The following is a 19,271-nucleotide window of genomic DNA, read 5'->3' as shown; positions in this document are numbered from 1 at the left end:
ATATATGTTTTAATATATAATAAAAAAAAAAATTTATAGTCCAATGGATGAAAATATTTGTACCGATGTCATAATACTGTTATGAACGTTGCCTAATATGCAGTTCGTCGCCCCACGTCTCGTTCAATCCCACCCTATTCCCGGTCGTCTCTGGAAGTCTGGATGGCAGGGATGTAAGGGGAACGAGGAAAGGGCGAATGTCGAGGGAGGGATATAAACATATAATGCATAACATACGGGAATGTACTTTGGAACACGATATGCAATATATATCACTGCCTCGATTCATCACTCTTATTACTGTTACAGTTTAATAATTGAGAATTATAGAGCTAATTTTGATCTATATATGTATACCTTATTTCTAATTCAGAACATGCGTAATGACCGCTTTCTCTATGTTTTATACGCCCACTTCTACAGTGTGACGACAGTGACGTCACAATTCGACGTCATAACGCCTCCTACTGGTTGTATCCGCTGTATTGATTTTCGGTGACGTCACTGGTTCATTTGCAAAATACTTTTTTTTCGAACGCGCATTTATTTATTAATTGAATTTCATCATTCTGTTTGCTTTAAGATCTTTTAATGTGTATGTGTATGTGTCTACGTCGCAGCGTATTATCTTCTTTATATCGTGGATTTAGAATTTTTCATTATTTTTTATTATTTTTCATTATATTTCTCAGAAAATGCTTCATAGCTGAAGGACAGGTAGTTTTATCAGGGCATTATATCGATGCGTATAAAAAAAAAAAATATGTTATTGACATCGCTATAACATCGTGTCGCCTCTCGAATTTTCTTCGTACACGCTATCAGTTTGAAATTTTCTGCGATTCTGCGACAAATTGCGTTGAAGTCTACAAGACAAACGTGTCAAGCAAGTGCGTATATTTTTACGAAGCGGCCTAATAATTTATCTAGCTCGACGGATTCTGACGTCATTGAAGCTTGATCTTGCTTTCTCACCATCAGTGTTAGCGAGAATGACCGTGAAAGTTGCTCGCTTATAAGAATCAGTCGGTATTTCTGATAATTGTGGCGTAGATGCATGAATCATAAATATAACCCGTAGCGTAAAAGAAAAGATTGTCAAGAGAATTCGAATATACATATACATACATACATACATCGGTATCAAGATATCGGTTCTGCGCATAAGAATATTAAAACCATGTGAACTTATGCAATAACATTGCATGCTATTGCATAAGCTTACACCTCGGACTATCATCGCTAATCCCTCTCGCCTACCCGTGGCCACATCGTCATTATAATCGCGTGATCATTTTATTAATCATTAATTGATATACGCGCGAAGAGAAATCGGTATCGCGGTCAATAAAGTTGTACGCTCGTTGCGGCGGCGATTTGTCGCCGCACTTGATTTTAGATTACGCACTAGAAAATCCGGCACGCTTATACACGGATACCGCACGATAGGAGCGATCGATATCGAACTTCATCGATTAGATAGACGGCGCCAGGCTGGAAATCGGAGGAAGTCGATCGCGCCAAATTTCAATATCTCGATCGCGATTATTCCCGGACGAGATCAAAATTTTCAAATATATCCCGACCTGTGAAAAGAAACTACGAACACAATGTTTACGTAATGTCGTTGCTCGATTCTCGTCATGCACGAAAAAAAAAAATTTTCTCATGAGAACAGCCATAAGGCAGAACGTCACTGATTGCGAAGACGCGTGCGAGAGAGTCGGATGACATTGCGTATGAAATATGCGTGTGTATTTGGAGTGGGAGAGGAGGGAGGAGGAGGAGGAGGTCAGATGACGAGCACTATTCGTTCGGTGACGACAAGAGTGTGGAGGCTGCCTCGACACTGTGCTATTTTGATCGCCACGCTGCTGTGGCTGGCCCAGATTCGATACGACCGTCGTCGCCGCAACGAGTGCGCGATATCATTCTCGGGGCCTCACATCCATGCGTATCTAACAGCTTTTACCTTTTACGAGAGACGGGAAGCGAGTCTTCCTCGCGAGTCGAAGATAAATTTTTTTATAACGGAAACAATCCGCGATTGTAGTCAATCGTGCGAAGTGTAAGACATTGACGTTAGTTGACGCGATTGCAAGAAACAGTCGTGACACTTGTCAAAAGCTGAAAACACGTGGAAGGATATGAACGATCATCTCGTTGGATCCTGAGCGGTGAATTTTAGGCGGTCTCGCCAAAGTGCGCGCGCAAATATTAAAATGTGACTTTTCCTCTTTGTGATGTGGTGCGGTGATCTCGTCACGTTGCTACGCGATTTTTGATCGCGTGACAATACTGACATTTAGATTATAATTATCTCCGAGAACGCTTTCGTGACCTTGAAGATTATTTTTCTCGTCAAATGATTATAAGGTAAAGTGAATCAAGTCACTGTCGGACGCGTTGCGAAGAAATATTAAATGCGTAACCGCTTTTTAATATATGCAAATACTTAAAATCCTATTAAAAAAAAAAAAAAATATCGTGCAATGCACAACACGCGAACTGTAATTTTCCGCTCGCCTTCGAATTATTTTCAAATGATATATATACATACAATACACACACATTCACATATTACGAATTAAGTATGCTTGTGCAAATAGTTTTTTTTTTTTTTTTTTTTTTTTTTTTTTTTTGATTTATTTATCTGAATAAATTTTAAGCAAATCATTGGAACGTTTTTGCTCGCATGTCTTTATCTATGCGTGCAAAGAATTTTGTTAGTCTAATCATCTAATGGTCTGAAAAAAAGTCTGTTATTTCTTTTCGCGTGGAAATAGCAGAGTCACATACATATTATCGATACTTGAAAATTCTCGCGATGAAACGCGAGAATTTGTAGCGCGCCTGTCGAAAGCAATGGGATACGTTTATAGAACGAAGGCTGATGATGGAATCGCCGAATTTCTCACATTCTTTCGAAATAAATATAATTATACGATATATACGTGTGATACAAACGCGCAAAAGTGACATGCTATTTTACTTGGACGAAAATTGGCACCGTTTGTCGAAGGAGAAAGAGAACATTATGTCAATACAACGTATATTTTGGACAATCGTGAAGGACACGCGTACAAGTAATAGTAAAATAAGAAAATTAATCTGTCGTGCGTTCGATATCTCGTTCGATAGGTTCATCAGTTTGTAGGCACGATGCTTTCTCGGTGAAACCGGTAAAAAAAAAAAAAAACAGCGCGTTATTTCAACCTTGTGGCTATTTTATTTTCGCCGAAGCGGTTTATGATTTTTGTTTATCTTACATATAACGCGCAGATTCATAAATTCCTTCGTGACTATTATGCAACGTGCGTTGCAAGAAAACGCTATTCTCACGAGATGTAAATTGATATACTTGCTGATCGATGAATATTTCGCCGCGCGCGTGTATCGCGATTATCTTTCAGTTATCATTTTAATATTTTAATCAGTCGTATTCGTGTGTAAAATTGAATTACCTGACTTATAAATGATAGAGGCTAGAAAAAGCGCCGATTGTTTCGAAACTTTCTTTCGATAATTGTCTTTAGCGGAGGCGCAGATAAATTATTCTTACACCATCCGTATAGCATGTAACATACATATATCCATCCTGACTCCTGACCCTCGCGATTTCTCTCGCTTCGTCTCGCATACAGTCTAACTGTACACAGTATACATATATATATATATATATATATATATATACAGGGTGTATCGTAAAGACCGAAACAACGCTTAAGGGTAAATTCTTGAGATCATTTTAAGATGATTTTTCCTCAGCAAAAATATCGAAGCATCAATAATCATAATTTCTTTGTTATAAGCGATTCAAAAAGAAGGGCTTTTTGCAAACTAAACTTTATAGAGAGTTGAAACCGTATTCTTTAGTTAATTTCAGATAGAGTTTATTTTAATAGAGGGAGAGAATTTTAATTTAAAGTTTAATTACGAAGATATATAACGGAAAAAATTGGAAACTTGCAAAAAAATGATGACTCTCGATATTTTCGCAGAGGAAAAATTGTCTCCAAGTGGTCTCAAGAATTTACCCTTAAGCGTTGATCCAATTTTTACGGTACACCCTGTATATATATATATATATATATATATATATATATATATATAGGGTGTATAAATAAATATTAAATAAATAAATATATATATATATATATATAATATTTTATACATTGACATTCAATCGGATGTCAATATTAAAGAGAGATGCTTAGCAAAACGTATATATTTTCTCCTGCGAAAATTTCCGTTACGTTCTATTAATACACGAATGATTGGAGCGAGCGATTTTTGTCGCCTCATGTTCTTCGCGGATCCGTCTTTCAAAACGTCCGCGACGTAACTACAACGTAAATAGAATTTTGTTTACCGCATAAACCCACGCACGTCGTCGGTCTTGTGACACTCCGATGATCCCAATGATGGATGTATCGAGTATTAGTTCCGATCGCATGAACTTCCTTCGAGCAACAGTACGACGGAACCTTTCAACTGCTTTAGAGCATCACTTACGTTGCAATCTTGTAAATTATAGCACAAGAGACATTGTACGTAGAGGTCTTATAGTGAAAGTAATTCCAACAGGATTGTGGCGATATTTGATGTGCGGGGGCGGCTTCGCTTTTTATATACATATAAAATTTTTACACACACACATGGGCGCGTTTATATAGCGTATATAATTTAAATAATATATATAAAAAAATAATGGCATAACGAATGACCATTGACAGGAATAGAAATATAATTGATTGTATTTCATCTTAATTGCATATCTATTTTTTTTTTTTATTAATCTCAATCAATCTTTTGTCATGTCACTGTATACAGAAATTATACGTAAAAAAAACTAGATCGATACAATTCTTTTCTTTTATTCATTTTTTTTATCTCCGCGTTATCTCACCAAATTTAAAAATAATTAAAATTAAAAAAAAAAGAAATAAAAATTTCGTTAAAATTAGAAATATTTTCTCCCTCCATACTGCATGTTTATACGGCAATGTTATATTATTACAGTGTAAATACTTTGCATCCGACATTAGTATAATTAGTCACATTCAATCTTTCGGAAAACAGACATTTGACGATATGCTGTGCAACCGTACAATAATACAGAGTGTCTCTCTGGAAAAACATGGAAAATCTAGAATTCCCACAGGTATTTTTTTTTTGTAGCTGGAAAAATCAGGGAATTCTCATGGAATTTTATCGGGACTCAGGGAATTCTTTTAAAAATCGTTATCGAATATATGCAGCACATATTCTTTATTGTAATTTTTAGTCATTAGAATTTAACATTAGAAAACGCGTACAATAAAAAAAAAACTTATTTTAAAAAAATCAAAAAATCTTTAAAATATTCTCTTCACCTGGAATTTTAGACAAAAATACCTGGAAAATCAAGCAATTTTCAAGGAATTTTTTTACAAGATTTGAGTGAATACTCTGTAATAATAATTGCAACAATATTGTACAGGATACTCGCAAACTTATAGTTAAATATTTCTGCAATTTTGTGCTGTATGGATCTATTGAAAAAGCACTATAATGCTAAAGAACTAAAATATGTGTTTGACGACGTGGAAAATGTGTGAATAAGTATTCGCGCCTTATTACTATATAAGCAAATCACAGGCGGTTTTTTTTTTAACCATCACGACGACGTCGCATGTACATACAATGACAAAGTTTAGAAAAAGACGCGATAATCTGATACGGAAAAATTCTATCGACAATATCTCGATATTTTTTTATTTTTATTTTTATTTTTATAATATATTCATCGCCGAATTAAACGAGGCGTAAATCTTGCATTTTAATTTTCAACCCAGAGTTCACCTCACTACGATTTATATATATATATATATATATATATATATATATATATATATATATATATATATATATATATATATATATATATATATATATATATATATATATATATATATATATATATATATATATATTTCTTCTCTAAAATATCATGAGATAGTATATGATAGTATTAAAATATATCGAATCCAGAGAAATTCTCAAAAAATCATTAATGTTATTCATAATGGAAACACATGTTTCAAAATTGGGTATCTACAGGTTTTAATATTATCTCAACAAGTCTATACAACTACGGCCTAAGTAGGCTTGTCAAATCAATTTTGAGATCTCGTTTGTAAATATTGTAATATTTTCTCTCTTCATTTTATGACAGTGAGTCATCCTCATTTCTCGAACGAATGAAGCCTCGAAAGTCTTACCTGATCATCTGTCCGACATCTGGCAGCTCTTACCGATAATTGTTTTCTCTTATTCTCTCTCATTTGTTCTTATTATTATCTCGCTCTCGCCGAGCCAGAGAGCAGAAAGATTTATAAGATAATTTCCGGAAGGTAAAAATTTATTGTCTTATTTAATGAGAGAATGCAAGATCATATTTTACATTCGTCTTATAAATCAGCGAAATAAAAATGACCAGAACTAATTGTAATTAATATTTTGATCAAACTACTAATCGAACAACCGCGTTTATTTTGTGTCATTTTATAGCAATATAATCAAATTTAAAAAAATTTTTTTTTTTTTTTAATTTTTATTATAAAATGTGAAATGACACGTTTCTAAGCAATTTCTTATCGAAAATGGAAATTGCAGCAACTATTCAGTATACATACATATATTGAATAGTATATCATATTAAAGAAATAAAACGCAGGCAGCGGTGATGGTCGACATATCATCGCGATAGATTCGGCCTTGGCGGCGTTTCACTGCTCTCCTCTCTGTTTGAGACTTCACCTGCCAATTATTTCGGTTATTCTTGTGCATATGCCTGAATGTCGATTGGTCGTGCTTCTATCTGTCAATCAGTCGTTGTTCGCGTGTAACAACAGCGTTATGCAAAAGGGAAGCTTTCGCAAATCAATCGCGGCGAAAGATCGAAAAGTCAATTTGTACGCTACCAAACGCAAGCTTGGCACAGAACAACTAGAAATTGCGATCTATGACACACGAGTGTGTGCACGCGCGCGCGTGTGATGGTGCATTTTCGATCTAAAAATTATTTCGGTATCTTTTCTTTTCGCAGCATGTGCGAAATTGCTTTAATTTGTCAACACGTGCGCGTGCGAAATTGCTTTAATTTGTCAGGAAACAAAGCTAAATTATTTGGACGAGTAATTAATAAATAGGGTCTATTCTCTTCACACGCACGAAATAACATACTCGAAAATTGGCATCAGACGCAATTTGGCTATTATTGTGACAGGCGAAAATTTATGCAATTGTCACGCGCGAGGATGATAAGAGTAGCGCGATGTTACTTCAAGATTTATAATTTTATTACTCGCAATGAAAAGATCTATCACTCTTGATTTTTTGTTGCAGTTTCCTGGTGAGTGCATCCTCACATACATGGAGTTTCAGTTGGATAGCGCAGAGTATTGCCAGGCTCAACACAAATAGAGAGACACGCTCCACATACTCCCTGACAATTATTAGGTACTCTTAGAACAAAGAGAAGAAGGGTAGAAACATCTTGGAGGGTGGAAAGAAGGATATTAAAGTAGAAGAATTATCACGCACCGGGGAAGCCAGAAAAATCATCGACTAGTCATCACGCAAGACACATAGAAGAATTTAATAGAAATTATTAATTTACATTAGTAGATGCAAGCATTGTAGAGATACTGAGCGCACCTGGAGCACCCAGTGCCAAATAGGTACATTAATTTTCAATTACATAATTGCAATTTGTCGCACATAGAGATAAATCTGTAAGTATACTGATTTCAGATAATCTTCCGCGAATTATAGTCAAAAAGTCTCAAGTAGGAAGGATAAAGCGCATATCAACACCGCCTAATGTAACGTAGCCCTTACACTTTCGGCGAAGTTCGCACCCCGACAACCCTTCCTAAGATCTACATGTAAACCCGTGGTTCTGTCCTCTGTAAAAAAATAAGATATTCTATTAGTTAAATGAGAAACAACTCTATAAGACTGACATTTAATGGGCTAAGTTGTCAAATCCAGCCTTTGTCGCTTCGTATAGTGTGGCACACGTATGTGAGAGACTTTGAAAGACAAGTTATATAAGATCTTTAAGAGAGTTAAAAACAAAAGAAAGAAGATAGATAATACAACCATCTCTCCATCTTAAGGAGGAAATGAGCAACATGAGGGTGAAGGATATCAGACCGGCGCCCGCCGAGATTGAATACAAAAATATGAAGTTCCTCATTACTGATCGGCCCAATGATCAAACCATCCATACCTTTATCCAAGTTAGTATACAACATTCTCTGCCCAAGACAGATCCTCTTATTTCTCAATTTCATTCTCTTAATTACCTAATACGAACTGTTGTATATCTCTTTAATAGGAACTGAAAAAGCATAATGTGAAGGAAGTGGTCAGAGTTTGCGAACCAACGTACAAAGTCGAGGAACTCAAGTCGGAAGGGATCAATGTGATAGATTTGGTATTCGACGATGGTACATTTCCACCAAACGAGGTAAAGGATCTCTCACATCTTTAGACGTTATAAACGAAGAAACAAAATAGGAATACATATATATATTCTATTTGCATCCATTTTGTCTATTTATAACAATTTCTAGGTAGTGGATGAATGGTTCGAATTGCTAAAAAATCGATTCCGGGAATCACCTGATGCATGTGTGGCAGTACATTGCGTCGCAGGTCTCGGTAGAGCACCGGTTTTGGTTGCAATAGCTCTCATCGAGCTCGGACTCAAGTTCGAAGATGCTGTTGCCCTCATCAGAGAGTAAGTCATCTTGTACTTTATAACATCTTTTTGTTTGCTTAAATATTATTGGTACGCATTACAATTAAGTTGTGATTTGCGACTCTTTCTCTGTTTTAGGAAAAGACGAGGCGCCATAAACGCAAAGCAGTTGACTTTTCTTGAAAAGTATCGTCCCAAGTCTCGATTGAAGCTCAAGAATGGACAAAAAAATTCTTGTTGCATCCAATAGATCAAAGAATTTTTCAAAGGAAAAAAAAAGAAAAGAGAAAAAGTGGGAAGAGAAAAGTCACTAATCCACATACCGATTGATATAAATGTATAGGTTTTTGCGCCTGAAAACAAGTGGCATATTGTAGCAAATCTATTCTGAATGGCCTATCAATGGAAATGCAATCGTGATAAATGTCAATAAATTTTGAGGCACTTTTTTTGCACTAATCATCTATTCTAAATTTTTGAGGCAAGTCATTAACAAGTGAATATAGCTTCAAATTGTTGTTGGTTCCTTTTGTGAAATGATCGCATACTTATTTTTGATACTTGATCGATATTATATTAAATACATAATGGGACAAAAATTAAGCCTTGAAATAGTAATAACTATTTTTAAAACACTTGAAAATCTCGATTACATTATTGTCATTCAGCCTTAGTGATTTCTAAATTATGACTTCTAAATTGTGAGTTATTATTCATGATATGTGTACATTTATTATATAATATACCTTTATTTTCTTTCTTAATATACACAAAAGATAAAAACAAGTATAGAATAAACGTGCGCGCAAAATATAATTTATTTAATTTAAAAAAGAACAATATAGGAATTATAATTGTAATTATAATGAACATGTGCAGTAGTATGTACATTATCAGTTTGTTAACGTTTCATTGAGATGACAAATTATATTGTGTTTTTTGAAATATATATAAAAGATATGTAAAATATTTTTATTATTTATCGGATTTTTACCAGATGTAATTTAGAAATTTCTACACTGAGTGATCGTAAACTTCACGGATGAAATAATAACAGTGCTATAAAAAAGTAAATACGTTTCTTTACAGAATATATAAAGATGTGTAAAAATATCTGAATCAGAATTATATATTTCTTTTTAAACTAAATATATTTAAAAAAACTATCTGCCTCGCGCGTATGCAAAAAAAATATACTGCTCTTTAGAAAGATTTTATATACATTTTTCGCAGAATGCGATTGGAATAAAAAGGAGGTGTTTTTTATACAATATATTAGTCGCAACTTTGCAAAGTATAAAATTCTGATATATTAAGCATCAAAATAATTTCTTCAACGATGCATCAGAAGAAAATACTATAATAAAGGATTATCAACTTTTCAATAATGAAAGAGTACACTATTTTAAATATTGCAATTATAAAACATATTGTGAAATTGAATTTGTATATATATATTTTTTTTCTTTTCTCATTGTATATCTGCGAAATTATATTAATTCTAATTAGTAAAATATTAGGCAAAAATGATTAATGTTTGCAATTACTACTATAATATTTTGATACACTTGCCGCGAATGTTTAATGCAAATCATATGAATTGCAGCATTTGAATTTTGATGCATATTTTGAATTTAAAGGCAAAAGTTTTTAGCTTAAAGAAGAGAAGGGAAACAACACATATTGCGTTGCATTTCCAGTGGCATGCCGAATTGCTGATGGATGTTTTTAACTCTTATTGGACTTGGAATCTGCGTTAACTTGAAAGATGGATAATGAGAAACTAATGTGAAGTAAATCACTTTCCAGAGCTGTATATCACATTTATCGTAGCTCGACGGCAATTTCACCAAAATCTTTGCATATCTAACTTTTAGTTAGAAATAGATTTTTCAATCTGATACGAGCATTTTATGTAAAATCATTGTCGTCTTCAATTTTGGTAAAATTGTCGGTGATGCTGTACGCCACACTAAACTGTGTTCAAAGGATAGAAAAATTCACTCGTAAAATAATAACAAATATAATACTTAGAACACATTTCACGCGCGTCTGCTGATTTCATGTGAATGTACGCGTTGTTTTGTATTCGCTGTTTTGTTATGCCGTCTTTGTTTCTAACCGTTCTGCTTAACAATGAGTCCGTTCCGGAAATGAAACTTGCACACGACAGTTATGTAGCAATCGAGTTTGGTTAATGTGTATCAATACATTCAGCCATCCAAGCTTAATTGCTACTGGACGATCTCACTGTTGCATTTCAGTACAGCATAACAATTATTGCTTATTGTTACGCGTTCGTTAATCATATGCCTATCTCTTATTCCAATGACAAAATACGATTGACACCACAATCGATTGATAATCTATTACTTATTTGATTATCAAACGAGCGACAAAAGAATAATTTAATTTTTAACGAGTGACAATAGGATACATTCACTACGATCGCAGACTCGGATTGAAATTTGAACCTGGTGCATCTTTTTTTGTAATATTGAAACTGCAATATTTTTTACCAGAGGATGGGACGAGGGTTATTCATAAAAGCAAATCATCCAACCTTAGATGCAAAAGTATGTTACTTTTATATAGTTTAATCCTAGTTCAATTATAACAATTAAGCTAATCGGGCACATATATAAATATATTTTTTAAATTAAATTTTTTTCGAAAGATACGTTAATATTTGTGGCAAAATAGGTATGGTCTTAAAAGTTACCAATATGATTTTCATTGTTTAGCTATTACTTTTGCACATCGATTCACTTCTTCAAGTTGTATAAATAAATTGCTGCTATAATACAAAACGTCTGTTTTTATATATACTGTGATATGATTTTTCTTTATGTGTATAAAAAAAACAGTAGAGACTGAGAAATAGAATGGAATGAGGATTGTTGATGCTGTGATGCCAAGAGTTTTAGTTTGCTAACGGTATAAAAGATCATACACGTTGCTATTTTATTTGAAATAATGTTCAATTACAATCCAACATGTGAAAATCGTTTCACTGTGCAATAATGCTTACATTAATGATACATATATATGGAATACGGAATGTTTTATTTCTTGAAGAAATGAATCGAACTGCTGCAAAAATTAATATTACTTGAAGAAACAAATGCAATTATATAGTTAAAATAATTCCTTTTTTTAATAGTTATTTTATGTGAATTTAATTGATACAATAATTTCATGTATCGATAAAGACTTCTTGCGTTTAACGTGTTTAATGTGAATATTTGAAGCAAGAACAATTTAGATAGGAAAGAAATCCTCTATTTTAAACCGGCATAATAAAATAAGAACAATCACTCCTTACAAATTGATTAAGCAAGAAATAAAAAATAATGAGTTAGCGCAATTTAAATAAAGATTACTATTTAATTTCTAAATGCAATTTCCTCCACCTGTCATTATATACAATTGCCTTGAATTAAACTAAACAAAATTATTTTGTTTAAGTTATATTGTGTGTAAACAATATCAATAAAATAAAAGAAAAAAGAATGAAAGTTGTGTTTTATGAAAAAAAAAAGAAAAAAAAATTTTTATAACATTTCTCTTATACTTTGATGGTGTACTGTGTAAAAACAGATTTTCTAACTTTATTCTAGAGAAATGATGTCTGTCTTGAGCAATTTTGTCCTAAATAAAAATATTGTAAAGGAAACATTATTTTTTATTGTCAAAAAAGCATAATATTATTTAGAGAGACACTGTATTACAATTTAACTCTCGCCATTTCTTTCAATTCTTTTTACAAGTTTAATATTTTCTTTAAAGATACATACGTAGATATATATAATTAAGTATAAAATCAATTAAACATATCGAATGGCGGAGGAGGAAGGTGGTCATCGTCGGGCCTACGGCGGGGCGGTCTTAACGGAGAATCCATATCAGGTGGACCAAAGGGATCGAATCTTGCGCCAGGTGGTATTGCACCTCTGCAATATAATATGTGAATTAATGATTCTTATAATTGGAAAATGTCTAGATATATAATAAATGCGACATACGGTGGCAATCTTCCAGGTACTCCTAAACCACTCGGTAAACGTCCAGTTGAGGGACGACCGCCGAACGGATCGAATATCATACCACCGCCTTGTCCAAACGGATGAAGATCTCTAACTCCTACTCTTGCAGGATCATATTCAGGTCTACTGCATATTTATAGATCAATAAATCACTTTAAATAGTACATCTAATAATAATCAATAAACATATAAACCATTAAAATAGAATATTAAAAATAGAAAAAATAAGAGACTATAAATTTGTTGTAATAATCCACATTCATTATAAACGATTAATCAAAATATATTGACAAATCACATTAATACCGAATGTTTGATGTATGCAATTAATACATAAAAACATTTTATATATTACAAATAAACATAATGAAATATTGTAGAGCAGAATTTTCATTCTACACTTGAAATTCAATGAATTCATGTTTAAACTATTTTCAGTTATGCTTAATATCAAATAAAATCTGTGTTAAAGATGCTATTATGATGGAAAAATATAAGATATACCTATAAAGCACATTATAAAAAAAGGATAACATGTATACAGAAATATATATATTATTATTGTATATTACTGAATATAATTATCTCATTGATTCTATTGCAAAAATTGTACTGCAGATTTTCTTTGGCTTTGAAATTTAAGAATCTACATTGATATAAAAAAAATTGTATAGACATACACACATATATTAATCAAATTGGTATCAAATTACCGCAATGGCCGATCAGGTTCTGGTCCGATCACCCTCAGTGGATCAAAACTTCTACGTGTTTGACTTTCATTTGATTCAAAGGAATGTAGATTGCTTGATGTGTTTGTTTGAGTTGCTACCTCTTTAGTATTTCCAGAATCTAATGCACCTACAAAATCTTTTTGTATGCTATGTAAAATCGTATGATATGATGGTATCATAGTTTCTAAAAGCCCAGAATATGAAGTTACAGTTTCTTCAATAGGGAACTGAATATTAGAGATAGAATCGTCATGGTGTCTCTGTGAAAATAAAATATTGAATAACATAAATTGTGTGAATAGTATTTTAATCATTAATTTTCTTTTTGGAATTTAACTATAATTATCATAAATTACCATCAAATTTAATAACAGATCCATATCTGATTTGATTCCAAGGAGTACATATAATTTTTCATCCTTAATATAACGTAATGCATAATTAATTTGCGAGTTCCAACCTTCTGGAAGCAATTCACTTCCTCTCTGAGATACATTAAAAGTTTTCTAAAAAATATAAATTTATCATTTTTAGAATAATTATCCCTCAAGTATTAATAGACACTATATTAAGAAAAATCTCGACATATAAAATTGTGTGTATATTTTAACTATAAATCTAAACAAATTATATAGAACAAATTATAAAAATATACCAGTATATTGAAACTTTATTTTTTATAGGTTAGAATTTTTGGCACCAAAATAAATACACACAAAAGATGCTACTATGATGGAAAAATATAAGATATATAAAATGTCGATATTATTGCAAAACGTGACACAGTATATTGCAGAAAATTTAAATCAGGACTTACTTCATCTCCGATGCCAATACACCGGAATCCACACCTCGTCAAATACCAGTGTATTAATAAGATTATTACATCTTGCTTTTTATTAATTTCTTTACAATATATTTTGTATAAAGCCTCGAAACCGAACGTATTAGTTGTATCTGTCATCTTGATATTCACTAATGGATTAGCTCGCAGATTTTTCACAAGCACACGCCATTACTATACTGACATAATTATGGCTGTGTTCGGAAACATCATCCGTGTGAACAGAAGTGTCGTCCGTCGTCCTATCTTTGTTATTTACTAAAAATTGAACAAAGATAGAACGACGCTCGTGTGTACACGGGTAATATTTTCGAACGCAACATACCTATATTCAAGTTGCAGTTTATTGCTACGGATTATAAAACGGCAATTTTTTTCTCGCTAAGAATGTTGTATATAATTCTGAAAAAATTAATTTTGATGTTTTATGCTAAATTTTTATATTATAAAGTTATAAAGAATATATATAGTCTTCAATTTTTGTTATGGATATATTACGCGCATGTTTACAAAACTTCAAAATGTTATTATATGGGAAAAGAAAATAAAAAGTATTTATAATTTATAATTTGAAGTTTTTATTTGTATTACCTCTCTTGCCTATCATGTTCCCTATAACTCAGAATTTAAATTTGTGTAAGTATCGCCAAAGATTGGCCTTGCAGGGAGAGTTTTTTAGCGGGTGCGAGTCCCGCATATCCCACCGGACCGGCCGGTGGGAATCTTGCAGGGAGAGTTTTGCGGCGGGTGCGAGTCCCGCATATCCCACCGGACCGGCCGGTGGGGATGCATAATGCATTTTTCTCTTCCTTCGCAAAACAAAAAAAAAAAAAAAAATCCTAATATGTTTGCGGATTTTGAAGCTTTGAATTTTTAAGCTTCTTGAAATTTTAGTCTGTACAACCTCTTTGCTGATTATGTTTTCCTAATACTTTTGCGGATTTCAAAGCTTCAAATTTTCGCATTTTTAAAATTTCAGTTTGTGCCACCTTCTCGCTGATTATGTTCTCCTGATATTTTGCGAATTTAGAAGCTTTAAATTTTCCGCTTTCTGTAATTTAACTTTATGCGAATTCTTTGCTGATCATGTTCTCCTGATACTTTTGCGAATTTCGAAGCTTCAAATTTTTGCGTTTTAAAAATTTTAGTTTGTGGCATCTCCTTACTGGTTACGTTCTCCTGATACGCCACCTCTTTGCTGATCATGTTCTCCTGATACTTTTGCGAATTTCGAAGCTTCAAATTTTTGCGTTTTAAAAATTTTAGTTTGTGGCATCTCCTTACTGGTTACGTTCTCCTGATACGCCACCTCTTTGCTGATCATGTTCTCCTGATACTTTTGCGAATTTCGAAGCTTCAAATTTTTGCGTTTTAAAAATTTTAGTTTGTGGCATCTCCTTACTGGTTACGTTCTCCTGATACGCCACCTCTTTGCTGATCATGTTCTCCTGATACTTTTGCGAATTTCGAAGCTTCAAATTTTTGCGTTTTAAAAATTTTAGTTTGTGGCATCTCCTTACTGGTTACGTTCTCCTGATACGCCACCTCTTTGCTGATCATGTTCTCCTGATACTTTTGCGAATTTCGAAGCTTCAAATTTTTGCGTTTTAAAAATTTTAGTTTGTGGCATCTCCTTACTGGTTACGTTCTCCTGATACGCCACCTCTTTGCTGATCATGTTCTCCTGATACTTTTGCGGATTTCGAAACCTCAATTTTTCACGGTTTTTGGATTTCTAGTTTGTGCCACCTCTTTGCTAATTATATTTTCTTGATACTTGATTTCAAACAATGCAGTTTCAGAAATTCCAAGAAAAAATCAGCAAAAATGTATCAAGAATGTATATAATTAGGAAAGAGGGTGTGGCACGACAAAATGGATGTGTGGAAATAGATGGGTATGTTCAATCAGAAGACATATGCGTTTTGTATTATTAATGTAATTTATTCGATATTTTTCAAAATTACAAAATGTCTTTTACAAAGTATTATCGATTTTGTTATAAATATACAGCGTTATACATAACTCTTTTCCATTTTGCGCTTTATCAGATGTTTCATCAAACAATAAAAAGAAAAAGAAAAATTATTTAATGTATTTTCTAAGACAGAAAGTACATTAATCTATTCGATATCGCAATATATGTAAAATAAAAACATTCTCGTTACATCGTAATATGCATTGAATATTAAATAGGAATTATTCTTAAGTACTAAAAATAATATGACTTTTATATGCATTCGCAGGTAAAAATATTATATTCATCGCTTTCGCTATTAACAATATTTTGCACACATACATACTCACACACACACACACACGCAGTCATTTTTATTGTTATACAATAATTTTATTAGATACAGGCATTTTATTACATAATATCGGGTATTGAACGCAATCGCTTTCGCTGTTACACTACATTTTGTATACAGACGCACGCACACGGTCATTTTTATTATTATGCAATAATATACACTGGCATTTTATTAGGTATATACATATATCGGGTATCGGACGCAATGCGATTTTTTCATATCAAATCAGCTGTTTTGCGACATTGCCAATTTCTGCATCATCGATAATTTCTTTGCCGCAATAATTATGCTGTGATAATATATTATAAATATATCTCATTAAAGGATAAGTATTCCATAACTGAGTGGTTCGTGAAAGAATAAACTGATTTGAGTTATGTATTTTGAAAACATAATGAGAATTTTTACTATCTATACACATATGCCTTATGCATATATAAAGAAAGGAAGAGAAAATAATGAAAAATACAGCTATATAAAAACACAGATATATATACATATATATAAAAAATATATTTATTAATAATTATCAAGATATAATCATGTCAGAGAGAAGTCAAGGATTGCTAAATGTATTGAATTTAAATATTAATAATCGGATTCAGCATCAGTATCCATATCATATACAGATTCTGGTTGATTACCATCGATTTCTTCTTCACTTTCAGGTTGCGATTTGTCTTTTTGATTTAAAGCATATTGCCTCCAAGGAAATCTATAAAGCACAAAATACTTCAAAATTTTTTTGTACTTTTATAAATATCATGATAAAAGCAAGCATGATGATACCATACCTTATCTTTTTATCAAAACATTCTTCGATAAAAACATGAGAGACAATTTTTGTATGATTTTTAAATTGCTGATATTTTGGTGTATTTTTAAAAGCGCAAATCAAATAAGTACATTTTTTATTAGTCGTATTTGGATCAGGTATGTATCTGGCACCCATACTAAGAGCTTTCCTTCTAATTTCGTCTCTCTGCGGATTAATATATCCACTGAGGGAAAATGTGGCATCGCTGAACAATTCTTTAAATAGTTTTTTACATTTTACAGAAACATTTGCTTTCAAAGCAGTACTTTCGATAGAGGGTGATGGTAATCGTTGACAAGTTCTGCACAACTGATCTTGCGAATCTTTGCAACAGTTAGAGCACTTCTGTTTTTTCTTTTTATCATATTGTGTATTTGGTGAAGCCTCCAATTCGCTTAAAGACCGTTTCTTACAAGGATTCTGAGCGACATCTTTTGCATCATTCTTGTTACCTTTATCAACCAAAGGCACGATGTCTCCAAAAGGAGTTGTGACAACTGTTTTTTCATTTGATACATTTTCTGCATTTCTGCTGTTTTTAGTAGACGTTTTATTCTTATCTTTTGAATCTTGCAATTGAGTCTTATCATTTTTTCCAAAAACTTGATCAGCTTTCCCAGCTTCTAACTTTTCTAATAATGGTCTCTTCATAGATCTAGGTTCCTCTTGACATTTAGTAAAATTTTCCATTGAGTTCCTTTTTATTTGTTCACGCAATTCATCCTTATAATCTGTCTTTTTATTTTCCGTTTTATTAAGGATTCTCTCTTTCATCATCTCCAAAGGTGTCTTCATGACATGTGGTTTTTTCAATTTAAACTTGCCAAATACATCTAAGCCTAAATCAACTGTAGGATCTGATCTTAAAATAATATATGACAGTCCAAACAAGACTTTTAAATTTGCCGATTGCATACAAGTAACTTTGATTCGATCAAATTTAATTTTCAAAGTATCTGGATTTAATTCCCTTTTCGTAAATAATTGTACTTGATCCTTGAACTTATTATTTATTGCTTCATCATTTGTCATAAACTTATGGTTCACTATAACTATCCAATTGTCAGGTTCAGCTGACGTAGATCCAGTGACAATTACCACGCAACTCTGAAAATTGCCAATATCAATTCCCGTGATGTAAGAAGGTTCAACTAATTGAAATATCACTTGGGCCAACATTTCTCCCGGCTTGGCACACCGCCATGTGGCCTTCCAATTTTCTGAATTACGTTGGAGAAGATTGGCGGCAGGATACATAGGATGTTCCGAGGAGCAGCTTATTATCTTTTCAAACTTGACAATCATTTTTATAAATTCCTGTAATACCTATCTTCTTAAGATTTCAAAATTAGTCTCTTAGTACTAATTTTGTTTACATTATACTGGGTAATCGAAAAGTAATTAATAGTTTATAACTCTTCTATTGAAATTTTAAGATACCGCCAAATTTACATCATATACGTACATATCTAACGTAACCTGCGTCACGTTTTGAACCAGGTAATCTTTTTCTTGTATTATCTGTGACAGTGACCTTTCTTGTGTGCGTCTCTATGGGTGCGTTCCATTTAACGACCGCAACGCTCGCGAGCATCATCTGTCTTTGTTTAACTTTCGAGATTGATGGTCAATGAACGAACGAATGAATGTTACATAATTTGTCGTATGTTTAATATGTTGTTATGTAAAGTGTTAAATCAATAAATGAAATGTGTGAAAATGGTTACAAATATATTTCATGAAGTTGGTAACAAAAATGATTT

At 32.6% G+C, this 19,271-nt stretch overlaps 3 protein-coding genes across 7 annotated transcripts in view; 1 reads left to right on the top strand and 2 right to left on the bottom strand.

Annotated features, from left to right (window-relative positions):
• Positions 1-9,719, top strand: part of LOC115237253 (protein tyrosine phosphatase type IVA 1) — a 22,910-nt gene extending 13,191 nt beyond the window's left edge. Inside the window, exons 1-6 of one of the 2 annotated variants that reach the window (XM_029810196.1) lie at positions 1,851-2,376; positions 7,390-7,724; positions 7,798-8,288; positions 8,387-8,518; positions 8,625-8,791; positions 8,891-9,719. In XM_029810196.1, the coding sequence (XP_029666056.1) occupies positions 8,172-8,288; positions 8,387-8,518; positions 8,625-8,791; positions 8,891-9,002 (528 nt within the window). In that variant the 5' untranslated portion in view covers positions 1,851-2,376; positions 7,390-7,724; positions 7,798-8,171 and the 3' untranslated portion in view covers positions 9,003-9,719. Of the gene's footprint in view, positions 1-1,850; positions 2,377-7,389; positions 7,725-7,797; positions 8,289-8,386; positions 8,519-8,624; positions 8,792-8,890 lie in introns of those variants that run through there. The other variant, XM_029810195.1, reaches the window with a different exon arrangement.
• Positions 9,720-12,419: 2,700 nt separating this feature from the next.
• On the bottom strand, positions 12,420-14,627 carry LOC115237252 (proteasome inhibitor PI31 subunit). Of its 2 annotated transcripts, none has more exons than XM_029810193.1 (5): positions 14,350-14,627; positions 13,889-14,038; positions 13,512-13,792; positions 12,778-12,921; positions 12,420-12,705 (listed from the first exon to the last, which is right to left on the bottom strand). In XM_029810193.1, the coding sequence occupies exons 1-5, from the start codon at positions 14,494-14,496 to the stop codon at positions 12,576-12,578; spliced, it is 852 nt and encodes a 283-aa protein (XP_029666053.1). In that variant the 5' UTR covers positions 14,497-14,627; the 3' UTR covers positions 12,420-12,575. The 2 variants fall into 2 exon arrangements, with proteins under 2 accessions (XP_029666053.1, XP_029666052.1); XM_029810192.1 differs by having other exon boundaries at positions 12,778-12,924; positions 14,350-14,608.
• A 2,556-nt stretch (positions 14,628-17,183) lies between these two features.
• LOC115237191 (DNA repair protein XRCC1) lies at positions 17,184-19,119 on the bottom strand. Of its 3 annotated transcripts, XM_029810079.1 has the most exons (4): positions 18,974-19,110; positions 18,686-18,825; positions 17,486-18,615; positions 17,184-17,406 (listed from the first exon to the last, which is right to left on the bottom strand). In XM_029810079.1, exons 2-4 carry the CDS (start codon positions 18,710-18,712, stop codon positions 17,280-17,282), a joined length of 1,284 nt encoding a protein of 427 aa, XP_029665939.1. In that variant the 5' UTR covers positions 18,713-18,825; positions 18,974-19,110; the 3' UTR covers positions 17,184-17,279. The 3 variants fall into 3 exon arrangements, with proteins under 3 accessions (XP_029665939.1, XP_029665937.1, XP_029665938.1); XM_029810077.1 differs by having other exon boundaries at positions 17,486-18,825; positions 18,974-19,119; XM_029810078.1 differs by having other exon boundaries at positions 17,486-18,890.
• Between the last annotated feature and the right edge of the window lie 152 nt (positions 19,120-19,271).

Source organism: Formica exsecta, unplaced genomic scaffold (genome assembly GCF_003651465.1).
Source record: "Formica exsecta isolate Colony F162 unplaced genomic scaffold, ASM365146v1 scaffold282, whole genome shotgun sequence".
Taxonomy (NCBI): domain Eukaryota; kingdom Metazoa; phylum Arthropoda; class Insecta; order Hymenoptera; family Formicidae; genus Formica; species Formica exsecta.
The sequence above is the reverse complement of the archived record's forward strand: the minus strand, read 5'-3'. Positions and strand labels throughout refer to the sequence as shown.

Coding starts and splice junctions, on each gene's coding strand:
- LOC115237252 (XM_029810192.1), bottom strand. CDS start 14,496: ATGACAGATACAACTAATACGTTCGGTTTCGAGGCTTTATACAAAATA. Junction 14,039..14,349: donor GTATTGGCATCGGAGATGAA/GTAAGTCCTGAT, acceptor TATATTTTTTAG/AAAACTTTTAATGTATCTCA. Junction 12,706..12,777: donor GTACCTGGAAGATTGCCACC/GTATGTCGCATT, acceptor ATTATATTGCAG/AGGTGCAATACCACCTGGCG.
- LOC115237191 (XM_029810077.1), bottom strand. CDS start 19,105: ATGATGCTCGCGAGCGTTGCGGTCGTTAAATGGAACGCACCCATAGAG. Junction 18,826..18,973: donor ACGCAGGTTACGTTAGATAT/GTACGTATATGA, acceptor TAGGTATTACAG/GAATTTATAAAAATGATTGT. Junction 17,407..17,485: donor TGTTTTGATAAAAAGATAAG/GTATGGTATCAT, acceptor TGTGCTTTATAG/ATTTCCTTGGAGGCAATATG.